The sequence below is a fragment of the Dipodomys merriami genome, unplaced genomic scaffold (genome assembly GCF_024711535.1).
Source record: "Dipodomys merriami isolate MVZ:Mamm:240054 unplaced genomic scaffold, mDipMer1.0.p SCAF_48, whole genome shotgun sequence".
Classification (NCBI taxonomy): Eukaryota; Metazoa; Chordata; class Mammalia; order Rodentia; family Heteromyidae; genus Dipodomys; species Dipodomys merriami.
In genome coordinates, this window is record NW_027206046.1 from 9,334,229 (window position 1) to 9,360,208 (window position 25,980).

Below are 25,980 nucleotides of genomic sequence, written 5' to 3' on the forward strand. Positions count from 1 at the left end.
CGAAATCTCTCAAGTTAAGCTCAGCACCAACTTGGATGACATGGTCTTGTTTGCGGGCGGGGTTGGAGGTGGGGGTGCGTGCGTGTGCGTGGGGGTGCATGTGCACGCGCAAGTGTGTGTGTGCGAGCAAGTGCGCGCGCGTGTGTGCGTGAGCAAGTGTGTGCGTGTGCATGCGCGCGTGTGTGCGCAAGTGTGTGAGTGTGCACGCGCGTGTGTGTGCAAATGTGTGAGTGTGCATGTGTGTGTGTGTGTGTGTGTATTTGTCGGTCCCGGGGCTCGAACTCAGGGCCTGAGAGCTGCCTCTGAGAGGATGATTTTTTTCCTTCTTTTTTCTGAAGCCTTAGCGCTCTACAGTGTGAACTACAGCTCCACTGGTAACTTTTTGTTTTTTTGGTGGTGGTGGGGTGGTTGGTTCATTGGAGATAAGAATCTCACAGGACTTTTCCTCCTCCCTCCGGGGCTGGCTTCGAACTCTTGACCCTCAGAAGATCTTGATGAGCTAGGAGGACCAGCCTGAACCTACCCAGCATCACCACCACCACCCCTCCCCACCCCGGGCTTCATATTTCTTTCCTGCTGGGAGGGGTGGTAGGGAGGGTGGGAAAAGGGGTGTTAAGGGGGAAATGGGTTATTTTATTTATTTACAAGTTGCCTCCCCTCCCTCCCTCCTTCTCCCCCAACCCCCCTCCTGGAGGAGTGACTTCCAGTTAGCAAGAGAAAAGGATCAAAGTCTGGGGTGGACGCACACAATGGGGGTGTCTTGGAGAGTGGCCTGCCTGGAGCTGGGCTGTTTGGGTGGTTCTTGTCACCCCCCAGTCCCGTCCCGTCCCGTGTCCCCGTCCCCGTCTCCCCCCCCCCCCCCACACACACATGAAGCAGAAGGCTTGATCCGAACCTTGAGAAATCTTTCCTGGGGATTTGTCATCAGGAATTCCCAAGGATCCTGGAGGAAGATGAGCCCCTTCCCCTCCCCCAGCATAACTCCTGCCTCTCAGAATCAAAGACTTAAAGATGGCTTTTGCTCCAAATGCACAAGTTGGGTCATGGGTGATGCATTTTTTTTTTTCATCCTGGCAGGGGCCTGTGACATTGTGCTTAGGATCAAGCATTTCCTCTGCTCTGATAAAAACGTGTATTGGTTGATTAAGCAATCTCCTATCCCTATTAGACAGTAAGGATCCATTCGTCACGCATTCCCCCCCCCCAACAGTTGGTGATTCTTTAAAAAAAAAAAATGAAATAAAAGTTTTCCTATTCCAGTCACCCACTGAGTACAAGCAGCGAGAGTGACCAACTTTTCAGTCTATTGTTTGTCCTTTAAATACCTAGCTGGCTCTGTAGAAATTAAGTAAATGGATTTCTTTCAAGGACAGGAGACAGAATCCCAGCTGAGGGGGAAAAATGTGGTGGTAGTGGAGGGGGGGGGGTGAAGAGGGAAGATAGAAAAATGCAAACTTGTAACTTGCCACAAAAGACAAACGGGTATTTCCCAAAGAAGGAGGTGTAGGAGGTCCCCAAACACTTCAAGGGACTAGGAAATAAACTTGCTTGTTCACAGAGTCGGACTTTTGCTAATGATTTCTTGTAAAATTAGAGGTTTACGACTTACCCTGTTCAAGATCTTTTTGACAAGCTTGTAAAAGTAGAGAACAGCTTGTCTGAATTGCTAGCAGAGAACTTGAAAACAGAATTCTTAGGAGGAGTAGACATTATTGAAATCTTCCCTGTGCTTTTAATTGGTTCTCTGTAATACAGTATACATAGATAGCAGGCTGTAATCTGCTGTACATGTTACATGTTGTATATATTTGGAAGTGGTGATTTCACTGACTCTTTGAAAAGCTTGGCTGAAATGAAGAGCCAGGTTGATGACGGTGTTCTAAGCTAGCCAGCTATGGTTGGTTTGGTGTTATCCCCTGGATATGTGTTTTACAACAGTGTGTTTTACAACTTCGCCTACAATCTAGACATAACGTTCTTTCTCTCTGCTTTTTCAGGAGTGTGGTCTTTTAGCGAACTCTTTTTTATAAAAGAACCCCAGGATATAACTGTCACAAGAAAAGACTCCCTCCTTCTCGATTGCCACGCCCACGGAGATGTTCCTATTAAGGTCACGTGGTTGAAAAATGGAGTAAAAGTGTCTGAAAGTAAACGGATCCAGGTTCTTTCTAACGGCTCCTTGTACATCCGTGAGGCTGAAGGCCGGCGAGGAGAGCCCACAGATGAGGGATTTTATCAGTGCTTGGCCATGAACAAATATGGAGCCATTCTTAGTCAAAAAGCGCATCTGGCCCTGTCAAGTAAGTGTTTTTTGAGTTCTTAGTTGTTGGCAACTTTTCGAGGTGACATTTTGATGCTTTTCTTTGGAGTATAATAACCCTACCCAGGCCCCTGAAGTCAAGCCCCAGTATCGTTACACCAAAAAACATATCCCTGAAAGTCATCCGTAGCACTTAAGTACTTTATTGGAGATAATAGTTGATGCTAAGAATTTTGCTGGAGATAATAGTGACCGAGAACAGGCATGCCGAGCAAAAACCCCCACAAAAACATCCGTTCCAATGATTGATTGAAAACAGAGGTCAAATTAGCTTTCAAACCTGTAGCAAAATATACCCTGGAGAGGGGGCTTTATATAAATATGAATTTATGAAAGGAGGATGTTTTGCAATATAACAAAGTTTTGCCCCAGGGGACAAGAGTTGTTCTGACAGAGTTTGTAACTGAACGAAAGCCAGCGCAAGACCCACTCTGCGCTCCTCCTCCGATGGCTTCTGAGTGCTAAATCTTCCACTCCAACCTTCCTTTTCTCCAGCTGCTTTTAGATCACCCTGGTTGCTTTTTAATTGTAAGAGAGGGCATTGGTCAGTAACTCTCAAGCCTTTGAAGTCTTCCTAGCCTTTTCCTGCTGGGAGAGAAAGAGATTAAGGCCATTTCCATATTCTGTCTTAATGGACTTAAACCAGATCTCCTGCCCCTCCCCGCCTCCCCCAGTTGTCATAAAGTTTGCTGTCTAATGATTTCCTTTGTATTAACCACCCCATCATAGCAACCATTTGTGCAAGGGATCCATGGCCTGCTTAGTAGTTGACCTGATACCTGGAGAATTGGGATGGGTCTGGGTCAGGGAGGGCATCTGCTTCCCTAGAGACCTCCGACCTCCTCAGGTGATCAAACAGGTACCCCGTCAAATTCCACAAAGACCAGCTTTCTGATGGTCTTATGTAGGCAGTGTAGTTGTGTGCGACAGACAGAGCACAAAAAGTAGAGTTTTACACTGTCCTTACCAGTTTCTGGTTTGGAAGAGGGAGCGGTTGTGATAAAGGTAGATAACCTTCCGGGAATGGTTTCAGGCCCATGGTTGGAATTTCACTACTGAGCATGACCATGTTTATGGCACCCTCGTGTTAGTAATTGATTGCATTTGTGCTGTCATAAGTTGTAGAAAGTACATTGCACGCAGCAGTGTTTTCATATTGAAATGTCAAAAAAAATTAGAGATGTTTGTAAATCTAGCTTGATTAACTGGGGTTCCTTATAAACCTTTCCTCCTTTTTTATCTTTTTGTCTTTTTTTTTGTGTTTTAGTCTGTGATGTTCTCTCCTTTCCCCCCCTCACCCCAAGTAGTGATGTTTCTTTTTGTTGTTGTTGTTCCTGTACATTATCTTGCTTTTTATTCTTTTTTGGAGGGATAGGTCATGGGGCCTGAACTCAGGGCCTGGGCGCTGTCCCTCAGCTCTTCAGCTCAAGGCTAGCGCTCTATCACTTGAGCCACAGCGCCACTTCTGGCTTTTTCTGCTTCTGTGGTGCTGAGGCATCGAGCCCAGGGCCTCGCATGCAAGGCAAGCGCTCTACCACTGAGCCACCTTCCTAGTAGCCCCTTGCTTTTTATTCTTAAGTTCTGTTCATGTAATTTCTGTTGAGTGTGAAATTATTCTGTAGGAATCCATGTTTTGACCGTTGCAGATTTGTGGACTTTTATGTGTTCATACCCAGGAAGTGTGACTTATGTAACCTTTTTTTTTTTTTTTTTGGTCGGTCATGGGGCTTGAACTCTGGGCCTGGGCGCTGTCCCTCAGCTCTTCAGCTCAAGGCAAGCGCTCTACCACTTGAGCTACAGCGCCACTTCCGGTTTTCTGGTGGTTTATTGGAGATAGGAGTCTCACAGTCTTTCCTGCCCAGGCTGGCTTTGAACCGCGATCCTCAGATCTCAGCCTCCTGAGTAGCTAGGATTACAGGTGTGAGCCACCAGCGCCAGCTGTGTAACCTTTTTTTTTTGGGGGGGGGGAAGGGGGAGATGGAGGGATGTGTGGGGATCAGTGGATAAGACCCCACCATGGGGTCCTGGACCTCTTGAAAATCACACAATAGAATCACCCCAAAACACTTGGACAACACACACAGCTTGTCAGTTCATAAATAAAATCTGAAAGGTGTGAGATAGATTAATCTTTGGGGCTCAGTGCAGAGCTCAGCCTCTCCTGTATTGCAGAGATCCTGGGTGGACACAGCCTCTAGCTTCAATCCATAGCCTCCAAAAACTAACCAAGTAAATGCTAACCTAACTAAATACTAGCTTTTAAATACTTTTAGGGTTTGTTTTTTTGGGGGGTGGGTAGGAGGGAGAAGGTCAGTGGTGATAGGGTTTGAACTCTGGGTCTGAGCACTTTCCCTGAGCGCTTTTTCTCATTGTTTGTGCTCTACCACTTTGAGAGCCACAGCACCACTTCTGGCTTTCTGGTGGTTAATTGGAGGTCAGAGTGTCCTGGCTAGCCTGGTGCGCTCATGCCTATAATCCTAGTTACTGAGGAGGCTGAGATCTGAGGATCGCAGTTCAAAGATAGCCTAGGCAGAAAAGTCTGGGATATTACCTCCAATAAAAACTACTCAGAGGGGCTGGGAAGGTGGCTCAGTGGTAGAGCGCTTGCCTTGCATGCACGAGGCCCTGGGTTCACCACATAAGCAGAAGAAAAAATGCCGGAAAAGTGGCGCTGTGGCTCAAGTGGTAGAGTGCTCGTCTTGAGCTGAAGAGCTGAGGGACAGCGCCCAGGCCCAGAGTTCAGGCCCCACGACCAGACCCCCCCCCCAAAAAAAACAAAAACTACTCAGAAGAAGCTGGAAGTGGTGTTATGGCTCAAGTGGCAGAGCACTAGCCTTGAGCACAAAGAGGCTTAGGGACAGCACCCAGGCCCTGAGTTCAAGCCCCAAGACCACCACCAAAAAAAAAGAAAAAAAAAAAAGAATCTCATGGACTTTTCTGCCTGGGCTGGCTTTGAACCATGATCCTCAGATTTCACCCTTCTGGGTAGTTTAGGATTACAGGCGTGAGCCAGCAGCTCCTGGCTTCAGATTTTTGTATCTTTATAAAATTATCAATAATACCCAATTAGGTATAAAATCATTTCAGTGTGTATGAGCAGAGAGGTCATTTTTCATATTATCCACAGAAAACTCATGTGAAGTGGGTGTAGAATATTTATCTCCCTGTTCCAGAGTATAACAGTATGAGACCACGCTGATAGACACACATTTAATCCTGAGAGGTATTATCCTAGGAAAAACCATGTCCATACCACATATTTAAAAGTAAGAAGTGCATAGTGGCGATTTTCCATAGATGTAACGAAATTTCTTAAAGTCCTGAGCTGAACAAGTGAGTTCTGTTATCTAAGACGCACTGTCTGATAAAGGGAGCTCAGATGACATTTTCCTGGGCTGGTAGTAGAGAGATTATGGGAGTAAACAGCCAGAGAACAGGCATGAAATGGACATTCTCTTGTTGTTGTTTTTAAGCTATTTCTCCTGGTTCTTGATAACAGCGGGGCCCACATATGCCCGTTTTATCCTGTCAGAGACTTTATAAGCAAAACAGACCTCTTTACTTTTTAAGATTCTAACAGTGTAGTTAGTGCTTGCCTGACATTGTAAACTTTCTTCTGTGTGTTTTACTATTTTTTTTTTTTAAACCTTAGGCAATCAAGTCTTCCTTTCTAAACTTAGGAACCAGAGGCTGAAAGTTGCACTCTGGGCAAGAATTCCATTATTCATGTGTAAATTAGGAATTCACAGGGTTAAAAGGTTAGAAACTGGCCGGGATGAGGTTTACCCTGTGATAAAGAGCACATGACCCTCATTCATTGGCCAAAGCTTTCATGTAGCTCTGCTGCGAAGTTGGTTATTGCCAGGAATTGTTCTTGAGGAATGCAGAAATTCAAATGTGAACAGGCTTTTTCCTTAAGTGTCTCTCTGTGGCCTTATCTCCGAAGCACATCAGAGTTGGGGGGCTGGGGGGGGGGACAGCCAGGACAAGGTCCCCTCCTCTAAAGGCCTGGAGGCCTAACTTTCCTGGGGTTCATCCAGGCAGGAAAGAATTCCTCGTAACTTAGTTGTGTGAAGGCATCCCATTTTTAATGGAAAATACAGCGTTAAAAGTAATATATAACTTTATTTTATTGATAACAATTTGGTCATTTTATATTTTCATATCATCAGAGGAGTAATGTGAGAGGCCCTTTTTAAAAAAGTGCATATAATGGTAAGAACAGAAAAACTGTTCTCAAGTTTTAATTAAAAATTTCACCTTCCAGGGTACTCTTTAACTTAGAAACAGTTTAGCTTAAATATTTCAGGAGTAAGAACCTGGGGGCATCTTGATGAATTCTTTAGTTTTGCATGTTGAACTAAGATGACTTTCCAGAGAAAGCATCAGTATGGTATAAGCAGTCTCTTATTTCAACACGTTTCAGATAAGCCGTGCTGGGGAGAGGAGCAGGGGGGCTGGCTGCATTCTCAGAGGTGTAAAAGCCTGGCTGTGGCCACAGATTGAACCGGAAGCTAGTTACTTGTTTCCTTTCCATAAAAGGTGGAAATTGAAGTCTTTGGATAAAAAGAAAGAGAATATAAAAACTGGCCTATATTTCTCAGGTTTTTTATGATTGTGATGTTTATTTGAAGTTGGAAGGTCATAGGGATGATTCTAACTGCATGATTTTTTTCCCGGTTTTACTCAGTTTGTCATCAGTGAAGTTGTTTAAGGAGTACATTTCTATAACTCGGTAGCAAAAATAATTTCTCTTTATAGCCTATAGGTTGTTTTTTATGAAGAAAATATCAAAATGAAACTTCCTAGTATAGCTAATTGATGCTAATAAAAATAATGTGTGTAGGGCTGGAGGTGTGGCTCAGCCGTAGGGTGCCTGCCTAGCAACCTGGGGGGCCACAAAGTTCAAATCGAAGTGCTGCCTATCCCTCCCCCACCAAAAATAAACGAGTCAAAAGGAATGATGGGTAATAGACGCTCAAAGTCCTTAAAAAGAAGTATGTATCACTTCAGTTTAAATTAAAATGAAAAATTTTGTGTGGGATTAGTGAACTGTTCTATTAGTATATATACATACATATGGAATATATATACATATATGGAATATACATATATGTAATAATCTGTAATATAGTGCAAAGTTGATTTTGAAAGGTGAAGTTAAACTACATTAAAAAAAAAAAAAACAACCTTAAAAGCGGTGGGTGCCGGTGGCTCATGCCTGTAATCATAGCTACTCAGGAGGCTGAGGATCACTGAAGCCAGCCCAGGCTGGGAAAGTCCATGAGACTCTTAGACCAACTTAACTAGAAAACCAGAAGTGGCACCGAGGCCCAAAGTGATAGGGAAAATTTTACAACAGGGTGTCACCAGTTTGTAGAGATTTGTCGTTGCTGGAAAGGACAGTGCCTTGCTCTCTTCAAATCAGGGGTCTGGCAGTTAGCAGCCCTAATTCACTTCAATAAGACTCCTTTGAGTTTGGAAAAAAAAAATAGAGATAGACACTACTGAGATATTTAAAGAGGACCAATCTGCCAACGCTAGATAAAAGCTGAGTTGATGCTTTGTGGGGAATCCAAGAAAAAAAAAATCAAAGATAAGGTGTGTTTCAAAAGTAGTATGTTTAAAGTTAAAACAGACCATCTCAGATATGTGCCATTCAGGGGGTATAAGTTGAATGAGCAGCTCTTCCAGGTTGATTTGGTTTTTAAATAGTCTGCTCCTCAGGCGCCAGATAATCTTGGGGAAGTGGAACGTTTGAGGGTCCTCTCTCAGCCCCGGAAACCTGTAGTCCCAACACGTCTCAGCTCCTTTCAATGTTATGGACTGTTTTTTGTTTGTTTGTTTGTTTTGTTTTTTTAAGATGGATCCAGTGCTCGCAAGAGTTAGATTTTTCTTTCAAATGTGTAGATACGTTGGCTTGTTTTGCCAACTGTGAGAATTGTAAAGAAACTGTACTCACTCCCAGGAGTTGTTTGCCCAAGGATTTGTTGTCAGGCTGCTCCTGAATTTAACAGCTGGCCTATTGAGGCAGTGCAGAGCCAGCTCAGAGAGTAGCTGAAAGCCAGTCTTTTTCACAAGGCTTTATTAAAGGGCTGTTTCTGTTAGTAAATCAGATGCACTCCAGGTTACCTGTTTTGTTGTGTTGTTTTTTTTTTTTTTGCCAGTTATGGGGCTTGAACTCAGGGCCTGGGCACTGTCCCTGAGTTTCTATTGCTCAAGGCTAGCATTCTATCACTTGAGCCACAGTGCCACTTCTGGCTTTTTCAGTCTATGTGGTACTGAGGAATCGAACCCAAGGCTTCATGCATGCTAAGCAAGCACTCTAATGCTAAATCACATTCTCAACCTGTAATCCTAGCTACTCAGGAAGGCTGAGATCTGAGGATCGCAGTTCAAAGCCAGCCAGGGCAAGGAAAGTCCCAGAGACTCTTATTTCCAGTGAACCACAAGAAAACCCAGAATTGGCTCTGTGGTAGAGTATTCAAGTGGTAGAGTGCTTACCTTGAGCTGAAGAGCCCAGGCCCAGAGTTCAAGCCCCACGACCAACCCCAAAAAAAGAAAAAGAAAGAAAGAGAGAGAGAGAAAGAAAGAAAGAAAGAAAGAAAGAAAGAAAGAAAGAAAGAAAGAAAGAAAGAAAGAAAGAGCTAAGGGATAGTGCCCAGGCCATGAGTTCAGTCCCCAGTACTGCTTTCTCTCTCTTTCACTCTGTTTCTTTCTCTCTTTTTCTCCTTTTCATTCTCTCTCTGTGTCTCTGTCTCTCTCACTCTCCCTGTCTTTCACACACATACACACACCCCAAAATAAAAAATCATCTCTCCAGCCAGGCACTGGTGTCTCATGCCTGTAATCCTAGCTACTCAGGAGGCTGAGATCTGAGGATCACAGTTTGAAGCCAACCCAGGGCAGGAAAGTCTGTGTGAATCTCTTATCTTCAATTAACTACCTGAATACTGGAAGTTTCACTGTGGCTCAGAGTGATAGAGTGCTAGCCTTGAGCAGAGGAGCTCAGGGACAGCACTCAGGCCCCAAGTTCAAGCCCTAAGATCAATACCCCTCCCCACCCCAAAAAATCATCACTTCAATTTTTGTAAGTAAGGAAGAAAAAGATACAGTTGTAATAATTGAAGCAATATTTGCAGTTTCCTTAGCATGGTACTGGATGCAGAGTGAGCCTTTAGTACATAATTGACTACAGTGGTATTGGTATACAGAAAAAAGGTAAAAATGAACTGCATTGTCTTGGGCTGTAATGTTGAAGCCAAGGGAATTGCAGAGAGAGAGAGAGAGAGAGAGAGAGAGAGGAGTAAGGGATGAAGGCATCACCCTTACAAAGGGCTCTGACACTAATCTGACAAATTCTTTCCTGACTTTCACATTCCTTGCTTTTTTTTTTTTTTAAACCTCTGGTTTTTAGAAACTTCTTTGGATGAATCTTGAAAAGCTAGGTTCTTGTAGAATTAGCAGAAGGCATGAATTTAAAATGATTGGCTTTAGTTTCTAGAGGGTTTGTCCTTCTCTGAGTTGGTATATTTTCATTTTTGCTGAGTAGATTAATTAAGGGGCTCTTGGGAAATGAAGTGATTGTGTAGGGATCTTGCTTGTGTCCTCACTGGATTTAGTTTTTAGATTTATACAAAGGTTTGTAAAATTTACATTAGGACACTGTTGTAAATTTTTATTTATCTGGAAAAGTGACTTTTGTTGGTCATGGGGCTTGAACTCTGGGCCTGGGTGTTACCCCTCAGCTCAAGGCTAGTGCTCTACCACTTTGAGCCACAGCACCTCTTCCTGTTTTCTGGTGGTTAATTGGAGATAAGAGTCTCACAGACTTTCCTGCCCGGGCTGGCTCTGAACTGTGATCCTCAGATCTCAGCCTCCTGAATAGCTAGGATTACAGATGTGAGCCACTGACACCCAGCAACAGACGACATTAAATATATCATATTGATTTGGAATAATACTAAGAAATGCCCCCTTGGTGTCCTGTCACCTTTGGTAGTACTCTGAACTTACTGACCAGAATTTTATCTTCTACGCCACCAGTGTTCTCCCTTTCCCCAGTTTCTGGGTATAAATTACACATTTATATTATGTAATCGTTGGCTGTAAAGTCTGTGCTAGGCATTGTGTGGTATGTGACTGTATCCCTGGCCTCTACCCCGGTAGAGCCCCCAGATGTGGTGACTGGAGATGCTGTGGGGATCAGAGTCACCTCTGGGGGGAATCAGTGACGTTTCCACAGGTAGTTGAATATTCCTTTCCAAGTAGGATCAAGGAAGCTCTTTCTGTCTTCTCTCTGACCCTCTGTCTCTCTGTCTCTGTCTCTGGCAGTATGTTCAGCTGGCGTTGTACTATGTCAGCTATGCATTCAGCCCTACTTTTTGCTGGTTCTTTTGGAGATAAGAGTCTTAAGTTTTTCTGCCTGGGCTGGCTTGGAACCTTGAGGCTTCAGATGTCAACTTTTTTTTTGCCAGGCCTGGGGCTTGAACTCAGCTCCTGGGTGCTATCCTGTAACTTCCTTGCTCAAGATGGATGCTCTACCACTTGAGCTACAGCTCCACTTTAGCTTTTTGTGGTTCACTGGAGATAAAGAGTCTCACCAACTTGCCTGCCAGAGGTGGCTTCAAAAATTCAATCCTCAGATCTCAGCTTCCTGAGTAGCTAGAATTACAGGCGTGATGAGCCACTGGCCCTTGGCCTGATATCAACTTCTTGAGTAGCTAGGATTACAGGCATATAAAACCACAGGCACTGGGGTCTGTCTTACTGAGATGTGTATGTGGTGTGGGGGGGGGGAGGGGAAGAGGGAGAGATATGCTGCATTTTCTGATAAGTGTACTATTTACTGTTTTTCAAGTATTGTGAGAGAAGTTTGATTTAAAAATTAGGTTTGAGTCCTTATCTTTTCTTAAGATCTGATCTCACCAGGTTGCCAGGCCTTCTTTGTGCTATAGTAGGCGTGTGCTACCACATCTCCCTTAGTACTTTTTTTTTGGTGCTGGGGATTAAACCTAGATACTACTTTTAAGATTCTAGGGGGGGGAAAAAGATCATTTTGGCTGGGAGTAGACATTCACAATGGTAATACTGCTTTGAAAATTTGTATATGATGAATAGAAATGACAAACACATGTTGGGGTGGTTGATAATAATTCTGATTATTGACTACTTTATTTTGACCCAGTATTTTTCACACAGTAGTTATGACTGCATCATGAGAATTTTGCTCCTGTATTGTGTTTTAATAGAAACAGACTTTACTGGTCACTCAACCTCACTAATTCCTATTAGGAATGATAAGGTTTAATTTCCCCCCAGCTTTCAAACTGAATTAACTTGAGTCCCTGTGATTGGATTTAAAGTAACTCAGATTAAAATATTGACCTCATTGTGGATGTATAATAGGAAAAAAATGCTTTGATGTTGGCAATTTCATTCTTTTTTACAAGGATCACAGCTTTTCTTAAGTGAGTTTTACCAGTTGAATGTGTTTGCTGTTCTCTCAATAAAAGGGAATTAACTTTTTAAGTGTTTCGGGAAAGTCACACTCTTAGTCTGACTTAGTAGTGTCTTTAACATAATTTTAATTAGGAAAAAACTTTAGTAATGCCAGGAGAGTGTCTAAACCATTAAAGTCACCTCAGTGGTGGGAAATGATTTCTTCCAAGCCTGCAAATATCCTTACCCCAAAGATTTTACATATTTTTGAAATTTGTGATCATATAAGAAAAGAAATGAAGGGCTGGGAAGGTAGCTCAGCGGTAGAGTGCATGCCTTGCAAGCATGAGGCCCTGGGTTTGATTCCTCAGCACCACATAAACAGAAAAAGCCGAAAGTGGCGCTGTGGCTCCAGTGGTAGAGCGCTAGCCTTGAGCTGAAGAGCTGAGGGACAGCGCCCAGACCCAGAGTTCAGGCCCCATGACCGGCAAAAAAAAAAAAAAGAAAAGAAATGAATTGAGGGAAGTGGTTTTGTGGAGTTTAATTTTCTTTTCCTTTGGTTGTGCATTTTTTTTGTGTGTGGAGGGGAAAGGGGTCCTGGGGCTTGAACTCAGGTCCTGAATGCTGTTCCAAATTTTTTTTTTTTTTGGCTCAAGGCTAGTGCTCTACACTTTGAGCCACACCTCCACTTCCAGGTTTCTGGTGTCTAATTGGAGGTAAGAGTCTCACAGACTGTCCTGCCTGGTCTGGCTTTGAACCGTGATCCTCAGATCTCAGCCTCCTGAGTAGCTAGATTACAGATGTGTGCACCGGCTCTGACAAGAATGCACACTTACTCTAGAATTTACATGTCTAAGCCAGGTGCTGGTGGCTCATGCCTATAATCCTAGCTACTCAGGAGGCTGAGATCTGAGGATCATGCTTCAAAGCCAGCCCAGGCAGGAAAGTCTGTGAGACTCTTATCTCCAATAAACCACCAGAAAACTAGAAATGGTGCTGTGGCCCAAGTGGTAGAGAGCTTGGCTTGAGCTGAAGAGCTGAGGGACAGCTCCCAGGCCCCAGAGTTCAAGCCCCATGACCAATAAAAACAAAAACAACAGAACAACAACAACAACAACAAACTTACTTGTCTAATCTCTGAAAATTTACCACCCTTTCCATAAGTTCCTGGATCTGTTCAGTTTAGTTTTTGGCATTCATCCCAACACAGCAAGTTTGTTTCTCCCTTTGTCTAGGATCGTTCCCATCAAGGGGACTTCTCAGTTTTGTTGGTTGCCATTGTGGTCTCCCACCAGAGCACTGTCTTGGCATCTTGTAGGAGCTAAATCCTTATTGGTTGGCTGAGAATTACACATTTAGCTTTTTTTTTTTTTTTTTCACTTAGTACAGTTACTTATTTCTCCAACAAGTATTTATTCAAAGCTTATTTGGCTAGGTCTTGAGAAAGTCTTGGTTGATGAGCACTTTCTGGGACCTCTGTGATAGGTTTGTGGGAGAAAGCAGCACATGCCTAGATAATTATTGCTGCAGGTGGAGCTCTGTGCCTAGCATGGGTGAGGCCCGGGGTTCAAGAACCCAGCACTGCAAGAAAACCAACCAGTGAGCCAGACACAGTTGTGCAACCAAGTATGTTTAGTTGAGTACCTAGAATTGTTTATGTGATTATGTCCAGGCTGTCCTGTACAATACTCTTATTATTCTTGAGTGGATGGGATGACTGACATGTACTACCATGCCTAAAGTTTTATTGGTTGAGATGGGAACTCATTAACTTTTTGCTCAGGTTGGCCCCAGATCATGATCCTCCTGTCCTCACCTCCCAGCCAACTCTGATTGCAGGTGTGAACTATCTACTTGCCTGTTCCAGCTGTTTTGAAAAGTTTGCTGAGCACTGATGGCTCACGCCTGCAATCCTAGCTACTCAGGAGGTCTTGGTTTGAAGCCAAGCCTGGGCCAGGAAAGTGTGGGACTTGTATCTCCAGTTAACCACCAGAAAATCGGAAGCGGTGCTGTGGCTCAAAGTGGTAGAGCACTTGAGCAAAAGAGCATAGGGACAGTGCCTAGTCCTTGAGTTCAAGCTCCACGACCAGCAACAACAACAACACAAAGTTTTGAGTTTTTTGTTTTTTAGAAAAGAGGAAGTAGTCTGATAAGCAGCTGTATAGCTTTGACCTGGATCGCCACAGTAACTTCAACCTTACACAGCCTGGCCCTTCACCACTATATACTTCCCCGTGAATCTTCAAGTGGGAGGCAGAGACATGGTAGTAGCGCTGATTTGTGAAGGGAAATGACATTTCAGAGGTGGGAGGTATAGGTAGCCCAGAGAGGTTAGTAGGCACCAGCCCATGATGCTAGAAATTAGAGTTGGAGATGTAGGCTGGATCCACTCAAAGAAGTTAAAGCAACCTGGAGGTTAGGAAACATTAACTGCTTCTTGAGCAGGATGATGGCTGTGCTGACTGCAACATTAGCTCTACCATCAGCTCTGCCATCTTGGGTCACCTCATATAAAAGTAAATGTTGGGCTGGGAAGGTGGCTCAATGGTAGAGTGCTTGCCTTGCATGCGTGAGGCCCTGGGTTCGAGTCCTCAGCACCACATAAGCAGCAAAAGCCGGAAGTGGTACTGTGGCTCAAGTGGTAGAGTGCTAGCCTTGAGCTGAAGAGCTGAGGGACAATGCCCAGGCCCAGAGTTCAGGCCCCACAACTGACAAAAAAAGAAAGAAAAAAAAAGTAAATGTCAAAGCACTAAAAGTTCTTTCAGCTTTCTGCTTCCTGGAATTACCTGCTTATCAACACACCAAGCCACGAGTAGTTATGTTTCTTATGAAGTCTTTTTCACTGCCTTTTTTTGGCTTAAAGATTAGCCCTTTGGGTCTTAAAACTGGTTTTATATTCCCTGCTGACCTCTAGTTTGACCTTTGATACTGGAGAGGGGGCGGATCTTTGAATATGCTAATTCCTGTGGACCCTGGATTGTGTGATCTGAAACCAAAGCTATTTATCTCTTCTTTGAAGGAAAAAGGGATTAGGGGTTTCCTGTCGTTGTAAACACTGTTAGTAGTGTGAAGGCTTGGTGTGATGTCCTTCACGTTCCAAACAGCTCAGTCTCCCACATACTCGCGACCTCACGCCCTCTCTGGAGGCTGAGACCTCAGCATCTGAGTTCTAGTCCAGACAGAAAAGTCTGCGAAATCCGACTCTCCAGTTAAACAGCACAGAAGCTGGACGTAGAAGGGGCGCAGGTGGTCAGTAAAGGCACATTTATTTGGGTTGCATCCAGAAAGGCTCAGGAAAATGGAAACTGTGGCAGAGACTGAATTATGGGTCCAGTGCTGAGAGGACTTTGGTTTTTCGCTTCTCCAAATTAAAGTGGTTGGCCGTGGTGGGCATGAGTGTGGGGTGGCAAGGTGCCAGCTGTGTGGTTATGACAGGGGTAAAATGGACCCCAGTCCTTACATCGCACTCCCTGGAGCAGCTCGGATTACAGATGTGAGCCACTTGCACCTGGTGGTCTGGCAGTCTGTCCTTCCCTCCTTCCCTCCTTCCCTCCTTCCCTCCTTCCCTCCTTCCTTCCTTCCTTCCTTCCTTCCTTCCTTCCATCCCTCCCCCTCTCCTTCCATCCCTCCCTCCCTCCATTCCTCTGCCTGTCCCTCCCTCCCTTTATGCTGTCCCTGGGCTTGAACTCAGGGCCAGCCTGGGCACTGTCCTTGATCTTTTTTTTTTTGCTCATGGCTAGCACTCGACCTTTTGAGCTACAGCTCTGCTTCTAGCTTTTGGAAGTTAATTGGAGATAAGAGTCTCATGGAGGGCTGGGAAGGTGGCTCAGTGGTAGAGCACTTGCCTTGCATGCATTAGGCCCTGGGTTCGATTCCTCAGCACCACATAAGAAAAAAGCTGGAAGTGGCGCTGTGGCTCAAGTGGTAGAGCGCTAGCCTTGAGCTGAATTGCTGAGGGACAGCGCCCAGGCCCAGAGGTAAGGCCTACGACTGGACACCCCCCCCCCCAAAAAAAATGAGTCTCATGGACTTTTCTGCCCAGGCTAGCTTTGAACCAAGATCCTCAGAATTCAGCTTCTTTTTTTTGGGGGGGGGGGGTCCGGTTGTGGGGCCTGAACTCTGGGCCTGGGTGCTGTCCCTCAGCTCTTCAGCTCAAGGCTAGCACTCTACCACTTGAGCCATAGCGCCATTTCCGGCTTTTTTTTTTCTTTTTGCTTTTGTGGTGCTGAGGAATGGAAGCCAGGGCCTCAGGCATGAAAGGCAAGCGCTCTACCACTGAGCCACCTTCCCAGCCCAGAACTCAGCTTCTTGAGTAGCTAGGATTACATGCATTAGTCACCAGCACTTGGCTCCAGTGGTCGGTTGGTCTGTCTGTCTGTCTGTCTCTTTTTTTGTTGGTTGTGGGGCTTGAACTCAGGGTCTAAGTAAGTGCTGTCCCTGAGCTCTTTTGCTACTGCTGGGTAGTGCTCTTCTACTTTGAGCCACAGTACCACTTCTGGTTTTCTGGTGGTTAATTGGAGATAAGAGTCTCAAGGCCTTTCCTGTCTAGGCTGGCTTGGAACTGGGACTCAGATCTCAGCCTCCTGAATAGCTGGGATTACTGGCATGAGCCACCAGTACCTTGTCAGCTGTGGGGCTTGAACTCTGGGCCTGGGTGCTGCCCCTCAGCTCTTCAGCTCAAGGCTAGCGTTATACCACTTGAGCCACAGTGCTACTTCCGGTTTTCTAGTGATTTTTAAAGAAAAATGCATATAAGCTAAGCCAATCTGCAAACCATTGTAGGTACTTACAAATTCTATAGGTAAGCCTCTTTTGAATCCTAGGTTTGATCCTCTGTACTACAAGCAAAGACAAAACAGTAAAAAAAAAAAAAAAAAAGCAAACAAAAAAACAAAAAACTACAATATTATTTACAATATAATTGTAATTAATTATAATTAACTGTAATGACTTGTTATGGTATAGACAGATAGTTCAGAAGTCATTGTTTCATGAACTTAACAGGTCATTTGCTAGGAATACAGAATTTTAATTTTGATTAAATTGTCTTGGTCGTGGCTGGGAATGCTGGTACATGTCTGCACTCATGGCTTTTTGGGAGTCGAGACAGGAGGAGCAAACGCTCAGCCTAGGCAACTTCACAGGACCCTGTCTTAAAAAAAAAAAAGTCTGGCCCCTTTGTACAGTATTTTCACAATAAAAAACTTAATTAAAAAAAAAAAGTCTGGGATTGTAGGCCAGTGATCCTACATTCAATCTTAGTATCACGAAACAAACAAACAAGCATAAAACCTGGCATGCCTCTAACAGCTGTGAGGTGAAAAAGATGACATTAAATTAGCGCTTCGACATTTCCTGGTGATGGATTCTCCGCGTGTGAATTGAATGTCATGTGGAGACTATTTAATTGGCGTAATAAATTATTATTGCATACATTTCAATAAATTATATTGACCCAGTATCCTCTGAGGATCTGGTTATTACGTGGGAAAGAAGAGACAAATCAGGCCTTTTGGGCTCTGAAAAAGCCAGAATCTATAATCCGCGAAAGCAACATTGTATGTTTGCATGTGGGGGTGTGTTTGTGCATTTGTATATGGATGTACTTGTGTTTATGCAAGTGTTTGTGTACGTTTTGTATTTTGTACCTTTATGTATATTTGGTGTGTCTGTTCTGTGTATTTATGTGTCGTATACATCTTTGTGTTTGTATGTATGTTGGGTGTTGTAGTGTATGTTTTGTGGGGTTTTGTTGTTTGTTTTTTTGGTCGGTCCTGGGGCTTGAACTGTGGGCTTGGGCACTGTCCCTGTGTTCTTCAGCTCATGTCGAGCGCTCTACCACTTGAGCCATAGTGCCACTTCCTGTTTTGTGGGTTTCTAGGTTGTGTTTGTGTTATGTGTATACATACACGCATGAAGTTAGATGGAGAACAATGCTTTAAACTTAATCATCATATTATTTCCTACACGAAAGTTCTTAAATTGGTTTTAAATGTCTTGACAAGAGTGTTCGTGCCAACACAAGTGGTCGCGGTCGATGTAGTCCTGTGCACTGCTTGATGTCCATCTTCTTTGCACTGTCTTGATTGTTGTATCTGCAGGCCATGCTGGGAGGGATCGCTGCTGCACTGTGGCCCCAGTCCCAAAACAAATTCCTTCTGGAATGACAACCCAGACTGTCTAGGCCATTGTTGGTACTGGCAATCACTTGGCAGGGTGCTGGAGGGAAGTGGTCTTGGGACAGACAAAGCAGGGACTCTTTCTCCTTCCCCTGAATTCATAGGAGCCACATGAGTTGAACAGGTACACATGGCTTTCCTCTGTGTGTCAGTTCTGTGCTGTTTCTGGCTTGGTTTTGCCTTCAGAGAGGCCTGATAAGTGCATCAGCGTGATCTCACACTGTGACTGGAAGATTGATAATTGGAGAAGAGGAGAATCCCCAGTTGAGAATGTCTTTCAAACTGAGAATAGATCTGACCCTCAGACTCAGAATTCTGACTGGATTATGAGTTTGCCTATCATGTGTGTGGAAGGATTATTCTGAAATGATATTTTTTTTTTTTTTGGGTCCGGTCGTGGGGCCTGAACTCTGGGCCTGGGCGCTGTTCCTCAGCATTTCAGCTCAAGGCTAGCGCTCTACCACTTGAGCCACAACGCCACTTCCGGCTTTTTTCTTTTTTTTTTGCTTATGTGGTGCTGAGGAATCGAACCCAGGGCCTCAGGTATGCAAGGCAAGCACTCTACCACTGAGCCACCTTCCCAGCCCGATAAATATTTTTGTGTGCCAGTTCTGGGGCTCCGATTCTCGGATCTCAGCCTCCTGAAGAGCTAAGATCACAGGCTGAGCCACTGGCACTTACGTGGCTTAAAAAAAAAAAAAAAAAAGAAGAAATTTGAACTCAAGGTGAAGAAGCGGTTGGAAAAGTTACAAAGCAAAGTGAATCGTGGTTTGCTTTCATTTTATCAGCTCAAGGAAGGAAGTGAAGAAATGGTGGTGGTAATTTTATGGCGGTTTAAGGATTATAGAGAACTTAATTTTGTAGAGCTTTCTTACTGGCAGGCTGCTGGTCTTTATTTGGCCTGGGGGTGAGTGAGGTCTTTCTAGTACCTGATCTCCCCACTAACTGCAAAAACAAAGGCGCTTCTTTTGGCACATGAACCCGTGCCACACTGGTCCCTGACTCTCCTTCAGCACCGCAGGAAGGGTGTAGTGGATAGAGTCCCAAAGCCGATGTGGCAGCTGCTGCCAACCTCCAAGTTCCAGTGGAAGCCCAGTGCTCTCGTTAGCATCGCCTGTGCTCACAGTGGGCACAAAGAAGGCTTAGGAGATCAGCAGTCACAAGGGGATGACAAGACAGTTCAGTAGCTTCTCAGGACCAGATTGTAAAGGACATGGAGAGGCAGATATGACACCAGATGAGAAAGAATTTAAGGGATTCCTAGTGATAATTTAAGGGGGACCCATCTGTCTGTCTATCTATCTACCTATCTACCTAATCTGCCCATAGCTGTCAATTATCAATTATCTACCTAGCAATCATCTATCATTTGTCTATCTGTCACTGATCAATTATTTTCTGTATCAATCATCTGCCCATTATATATCTTCTATCATTAATCTATCAATTACCTGTCATGTAACAGCCATCAATTATCTATCAGTCTGTCAGTGATCATGTATCAGTTATCTGTCTACCAATCGTCTTATCATCTGTCAATCATCTATCAATATTCAGTGCAAAGGTACAGCATCATACTGATGCTGAAAGTATTTCATGCTAGGAAATTTGGACTCATTTGCCAGCACTGGTAAGTCTTCCTCGTTTCCTTCCAAACACATTGGCACCATCACTAAAGGTGAGTTCCTCTCATACTGATAGATGCTCAGTGTTGAAGTGCCGTGGCTTTTGATCTTAAGGAAGTTGCTGCTGATGTCTTGGTCTTGGGCTCTTTGGTGGACGTTTTAAGGAGATTGATGCCAATTGTTCCTTTGCTGAGTGTCATTGGAAGGAAGTGGCAGAAGGTGACCAGGTAGGGGAACTGGTAGCTTCTCGCTCTGACTGAAGGATATAGTGAGTTGGAAGTGTCTCTGGTTGGTTTTTAGCCTCCTGAAACTTTGACTGACAGATGGGACCAGATCTCTTCGGCTTCCTTCCTGTGCAGTTACCAGGCAGTCTTCACACCCAAGACCCAAACAGGCGGATCAGATCTGATTGAGGCAGGTTGTTAAACTGTGTTTGCAGTAGATAAAGGCAAAACGTTGGCTTGAAAGACCCAAAGAAATGTGAGCGCAAAGAATACCCAACGAAATGAACTTTGAATCAGTATGTGTAAAACTTAAAAAGTGAACTCTAAAATTGTGGGCCTTTGCGAATCCCAGTTAAGACCCAGACTGGTTAAGAATTTCCCCAGAGCTGCCCAATCGCAGACTCTTGAGAGGCTGGGGAAAGAGGGCTGGGGTGTGGAGACGTGACTGTTGGCCACATGTCCTGCGGGTCTGCATTCCCCTGGATGGGGGTGGGATGGGGGTGGCGGCCGGGCCTGTCCTCAGGGCCTGAACTGTAAGGATAGGAGCCGTGTGGCTTAAACCCTGCTTTAAGATACTGAATTACTTCAGTATAAGAATATTGTATATGCCATTGAAAAAGGGAAAGTAAGATTTTTCCTATGGGGTGCTATGTCATTATAGATTCTTTATACCTTTTTTTTTGGGGGGGTGCTGGTGCTGAGGCTTGAATTCAGGAGCTGGACTCTGTCCTTAACTTTTTTCCATCTACCACTTTGATCCATAGCTTCCCTTTTGGCATTTGGCTGGTTAACAGGAGATAAGAAGAGGCTCACGGACTTTCCTGCCTGGCTTGCCTTCCAATCTCTGTCCTCAGATCGCAGCCTCTTGAGTAGCTTAGAATTACACACTTGAGCCGTCCGTGTTTGACTACAAATGGGTTTTAAAATCATGCATTAATTTCTCTCTGATATGTGGAAATAGATCTAAAAGACACTGGGATATAATGAACTATACAGGATTCTAGGTACTCATACACGGTGAGACCAAAAGAGGAGATACTCTTAGGAGAGAAACAAAAAGGCCGAATGTCTATGTGCCTCTATATTTATATAAAGTTGTATGTATGTATATACGTATATGTATATATATATATATATGTACATATATATATATGTATATATACACACACACATCTCAAAAACAGCTCCAAGATATGGAAATGAGGTCTCTTTTTTTGTTTTATTATTTGATGAGTCTCTCCTTCATGTATGATAGATTCATATTTATATCTTCAGGAGGATTGGGGGAGGGGACAGAACTTGAGGGAAAGAAGGTGAAAAAGTGCATGGACATGGATGAGAGTGAGCTGTACTCGTGGATGGCGATGGGAGGAGCAGAAGACACTGTACCAAAGGAAATGACCTGATTCTTGTCACTGTGATCCCTCTGTATATCACCTTTATAATAATGATAAAGTACATTAAATAAATAAAAGAATGCATTAAATCTTTTATTCGTTGCAACCTCATAGCCACATAGATGGCATGTTAACGTTAACGTTTAGTAAATGAGTTTACTGCTCACTAATCTTGGCGTACGAGTTTAATTAGTCATGTGTTATTTCCAGTGTACAGTGCTCTGACCTGTTAGTTTCAGATCAAATAATGTTGGAGAATATTTGCATCTAAGTGGCTTTTATAGGTTTGGTTTCTGATTTTTGTTTTTTGGTGTTTTTTTTTTTGGACTGTAAATCATAGAAGCAAATGATTAAGCAGCCCGACGAAGAGGCGGAAGTCACAAATAAAATAGGCACTTACATTTATTGTGTTTGTGAGGTTGGGGGGGGCACGGCATGCTTCTGGAGATCCTGTTTCTTGCCTGCCTTTGAGGGCCTTGGCCTCTTAACGACTCCTTTCCCGGTGCTGGTGGGCTCTGGTTTACATTGGCGCAGTGGAGGGAGGAAGGAGATCAGGTTTCACAAGGAGCCTGTGGACTTGTAAAAATCCAACCCCACTGCAGCACCAAAGTCCACCTCAGGAAGCCACTGGGAGCAGCCGTGCAGAGAGCCTGAGGTGCTGGCCACTAAATCCGTGCAGAGACTGTCAGTGCTCACGAGCATCGGTGGACTGAAATGTCCTCGGACACTAGCATCCACTGTGAAGGACACATTCGGCTTCTGAGCTTAAGCACCCTACTTTAAAAAAGGAACATGGTGGCGGAGATACTGCCTGCTAGGTTGCATGTTGCAAAGGCTCTGGGGTCCGTTCTTAGAAAGAGACAGGAGGGATCCAAATAGGAAAAGCAATGCTTGCCTGGAGAAAAGTGTAAGACTCATAGCACAAGCTTTTCTAAACTTTCTAGTATTTATTCATTTAGTCAGTTGTAGAGCTTGAACTCAGGGCCTAGGTACTGTCTCTGAGATCTTTTTGCTCAAGGCTAGTGCTCTACCACTTTGAGCTACAGCACCATTTCTGGTTTTTAAGTGGTTCGTTGGAGATAAGAGTCTCATGGCCTTTCCTGTCCAGGCTGGCTTCCAAACAAGATCCTCAGATCTCAGCCTCCTTTTTTTTTTTTTTTGTCGGTTGTGGGACCTGAACTCTGGGCCTGGGCGCTGCCCCTCAGCTCTTCAGCTCAAGGCTAGCACTCTACCACTTGAGCCACAGCACCACTTCCAGCCTTTTCTGCTTATGTGGTGCTGAGGAATCGAACCCAGGGCCTCATGTATGATTAAAATTATATATACTTACATGCACACATGCCACATATATACTTACCTGTAAACAATAGTTATCTATACATATGCACATATACACATGCATGTATATGCATATGCTTCTGCTATGTATATATTTATGTATGCATGCATGCATGTATTCTGGTACCAGAACTCAGGACCTCATACTCTTGCATTCTGGATCATGGCTAGCACATTTAACCACTTGAACCACACCTACAGTCCAGCATTTTGCTGGTTTATTGGAGATAAAGTGTCATATTTTTCTGCCTGGTCTGACTGATCAGTGATGCCTCAGGGCTTGGCCTCCTTCCTAGTTAGGATTGTAGGTATGAGCATCCAACAAGCTGCGTGTGTGTGTGTGTGTGTGTGTGTGTGTGTGTGTGTATTTGTGTATTCATGGTCTTCCTCTTATCTGGAATACTTTGTTTTTATATTTTATCCAAGCACAGTAGATTCTTCAAAAGCTAATTCAAGGCTGAGTTTGATGTCTAATTTGCAGGGCATATCTGTAATCCCAATTATTTGGAAGGTGGAGGTAGGAAGATCTTAGGAAGTCTTAGGCCATCCTGAACAAAAATGTGAAAAACAAACCAAAAAGCATTATGGGCATTGCTCAAGTGGTCAAGCATGCGGCCTTGAATTCAATCCTCAGTACTTGCCAAAAGCAACATAAAAGCTAATTCAAAACCAGTTTCCAGCTGGGTACTGGTGGCTCACACCTGTACTCCTAGCTACTCAAGAGACTGAGATCAGAGGCTCCTGGTTCAAAGCCAGCCCAGGCAGGGAAGTCCATGAGACTCATCTCCCAGTTAACCACTAGAAAACTCGAAGTGGAGCTCAAAGTGGTAACGCTCTCGCCTTGAGCAAAACAGCTCAGGGTCAGTGCCCAGGCCCTAAGTTTCAAGCTTCATGATAGGCAAAAATTTTAAAAATCAAATCCAGGGTATTTACCTGACTACTTCGTCTTTATTTTTCTTTCCTCTGATGCACAGCAGTTTTTGAAGTTCAGACCATACCCCTCAGTACAGAAGTACCAGTAATACTGGTTCTGTATGTTGAGCTGATACAGTGCTCATGTTAGACTGGTCATGTTTTGTCCTGTAGCTATTTCTGCATTTGAAGTTCAGCCGGTGTCCACCAAGGCTCACGAAGGCGGAGTTGCTCGATTTGCCTGCAAGATTTCATCCAACCCTCCTGCCGCCATCACGTGGGAGTTTAACCGCACGGCTCTACCTGTAGCTACAGACAGGTGAGTGTGGAGTTTGCCTCAAGGTGACACTGCAGTGATGAAGACTTCATCTGTGGCTGGAGCAGGATAAGGATGGGGGAGGGATGTACGGGGTGATCATTTCCCAAGACATTTCAAAGTTAGCAAAGAATTACCTCCATCTCTGACACAGGGGCGTGGGGGGTGGAGGGGGTTGGTGGTGTGGTTGCTTGTATGGCTTAGAATTCCAGTAGATCGTCTTTCTACAGCCACATTCCAACATGGGCCCCTGTGAGTCTATAATTTACAGCCCAAAGCTTTATGAAATAAATTGGTCATGGAAGGGGAGGGCAGAGGGGGGGGCGTATGTTCATCATGGGGCTTGAACTCAAGGCCTGAATGCTTTCCCTGAGCTCTTTTTGTTCTAGGTTAGCACTCTACCACTTTGAACCACAGCCCCACTTCCTGTTTTTAAGTGGTTAATTGGAGATGAGAGTCTCATGAACTTTCCCTACCAAGGCTGGCATTGAACTGAGATTATCACATCTCAGCCTCCTGAGTAGCTAGGGTTACAGGCTTGAGCCACTGGCTCCCAGCTAATAAATCTAATTGATGTGAAAAAAGTCAGGAGTAAGAAAATAAATCATAATAAGGCTTGGGCCATGAGTTAGCTAAGTTTCAGCTAGATCAAAGGAATTCAAAGCTCTGTAAAATTAGTCTAATAAAGTTCATGTTCCCCATCCTACAGAGTTATTCATATCTCAGAGATCTTCAGTGACCCAAATGTAAGCAAGAAAATCCAACTAATATTTAAATCCAGGCACTGGTGGCTCATGCCTGTAATCTTAGCTATTCAGGAAGCTAAAATTCGAAGATGGCAGTTTGAAGCCAGCCTGGGCAGGAGAGCCTGTGAGAATCTTAATCTCCAATAAACTACTCAGAAAAAGCCAGAAGTTGTACTGTGGCTCAAGTGATAGAGCACTAGCCTTGAGCACAGAGACTGACAGCGCCCAGGCCCTGAGATCAAGCCCCAGGACCGGCCTTTCCTTCCCCCCCCCCCCAAAAAAAAAAGTGAATGTGTGATTCTGTTGTTTGAATTGAACCCCAGATCTGGGGCATGCGAAGCAAACACTGTCAGTGAGGTACAGCCCAGTCCAAGATAATAAGATGTTGACATAGAGAAATCTTGGAAGCATTTCTTTCTGGCTGGAGGCGTGGCTCAAGCGATAGAGAGGCAGCCTAGCAAGCATGAGGGCCAAGTACCACCCCCAAGAATCTGAACAGCTCAGAGAAACAGGTGTTCTCTTTTAGGATTGTCAAAGAGATGGAGCGTACTCATTCCCGTCGTAGGCTATGTTAAATAAAATGTGTAATTCTATTTCTTTGTGAAACAGGATAACTGCCCTGCCGACAGGTGTGCTCCAGATCTATGATGTGGGCCACATGGATGCCGGGAGTTACCGCTGCGTTGCCTCCACGGTAGCTCACCGACGGAAGAGTATGGAGGCCTCCCTCACAGTCGTCCCAGGTACCACACTCAAGGCTTTTTCCTTTTCATTCTATTTACTTTTTGCTCATGTGGTTGCCAGGAACCGCACCCAGAGCCTCATGCATGTGAGGCAAGAACTCTAAGCCACATTCCCAGACTGCCTTTTTCCTTTTTTGTGTGTATACTAGTATTTAGGCTCAAACTTGGGGGCGCTTGCTCTCACTTAGCTATGTTTACTCGAGGCTGGTGCGCTATTACCCGAGCTATAACTCCACTTTTAGCTTTTCACTCAAAGTCTCATGGACCTGTCTGCTCTGGCTGGCTTTGAACTGGGTCCTCAGGTCTCAGCCTCCTAAGTAGCCGGGATTATAGGTATGAGTCACCGGCACCTTATTCTGTTTTTATGAATTTTATTCACCTGTCTATTGCTTTTTCTCCTGTGTTTATAATAGTATTCCATAGCAAGTAACGTCTTAATATAATTCATACCATTGCGATCCATTTGGAAAATGGTCACCTTAATCTTTTAATTCTCCTTTCCCAGACTAACTTGTTTTTTGCTATCTCAACTTGTTTAAGAAAAATAATTTGCTGTACAAATACTTCACCTTTGTTTGGAAAAACTATAAAATACAGAAAGTACATTAAAAAAAAAAACAAAAAAAACCACAGCATGGCCGGTGCCATTGGCTCATACCTGTAATCCTAACTGCTCAGGACGCTGAAATCTGAGGATCACAGTTCAAAGGCAGCCCGGGCAGGAAAATCCATGAGACTC

General features: G+C 44.2%; 1 protein-coding gene across 1 annotated transcript in view; it reads left to right on the forward strand.

The window, feature by feature from the left end:
• The window catches only part of Prtg (protogenin), an 87,724-nt gene that overhangs the window by 20,484 nt on the left and 41,260 nt on the right, over nucleotides 1-25,980 (forward strand). Inside the window, exons 3-5 of the mRNA XM_069995042.1 lie at nucleotides 1,998-2,300; nucleotides 23,611-23,755; nucleotides 25,108-25,241. Coding sequence (XP_069851143.1) covers nucleotides 1,998-2,300; nucleotides 23,611-23,755; nucleotides 25,108-25,241 — 582 coding nt within the window. The remainder of the gene's footprint in view (nucleotides 1-1,997; nucleotides 2,301-23,610; nucleotides 23,756-25,107; nucleotides 25,242-25,980) is intronic.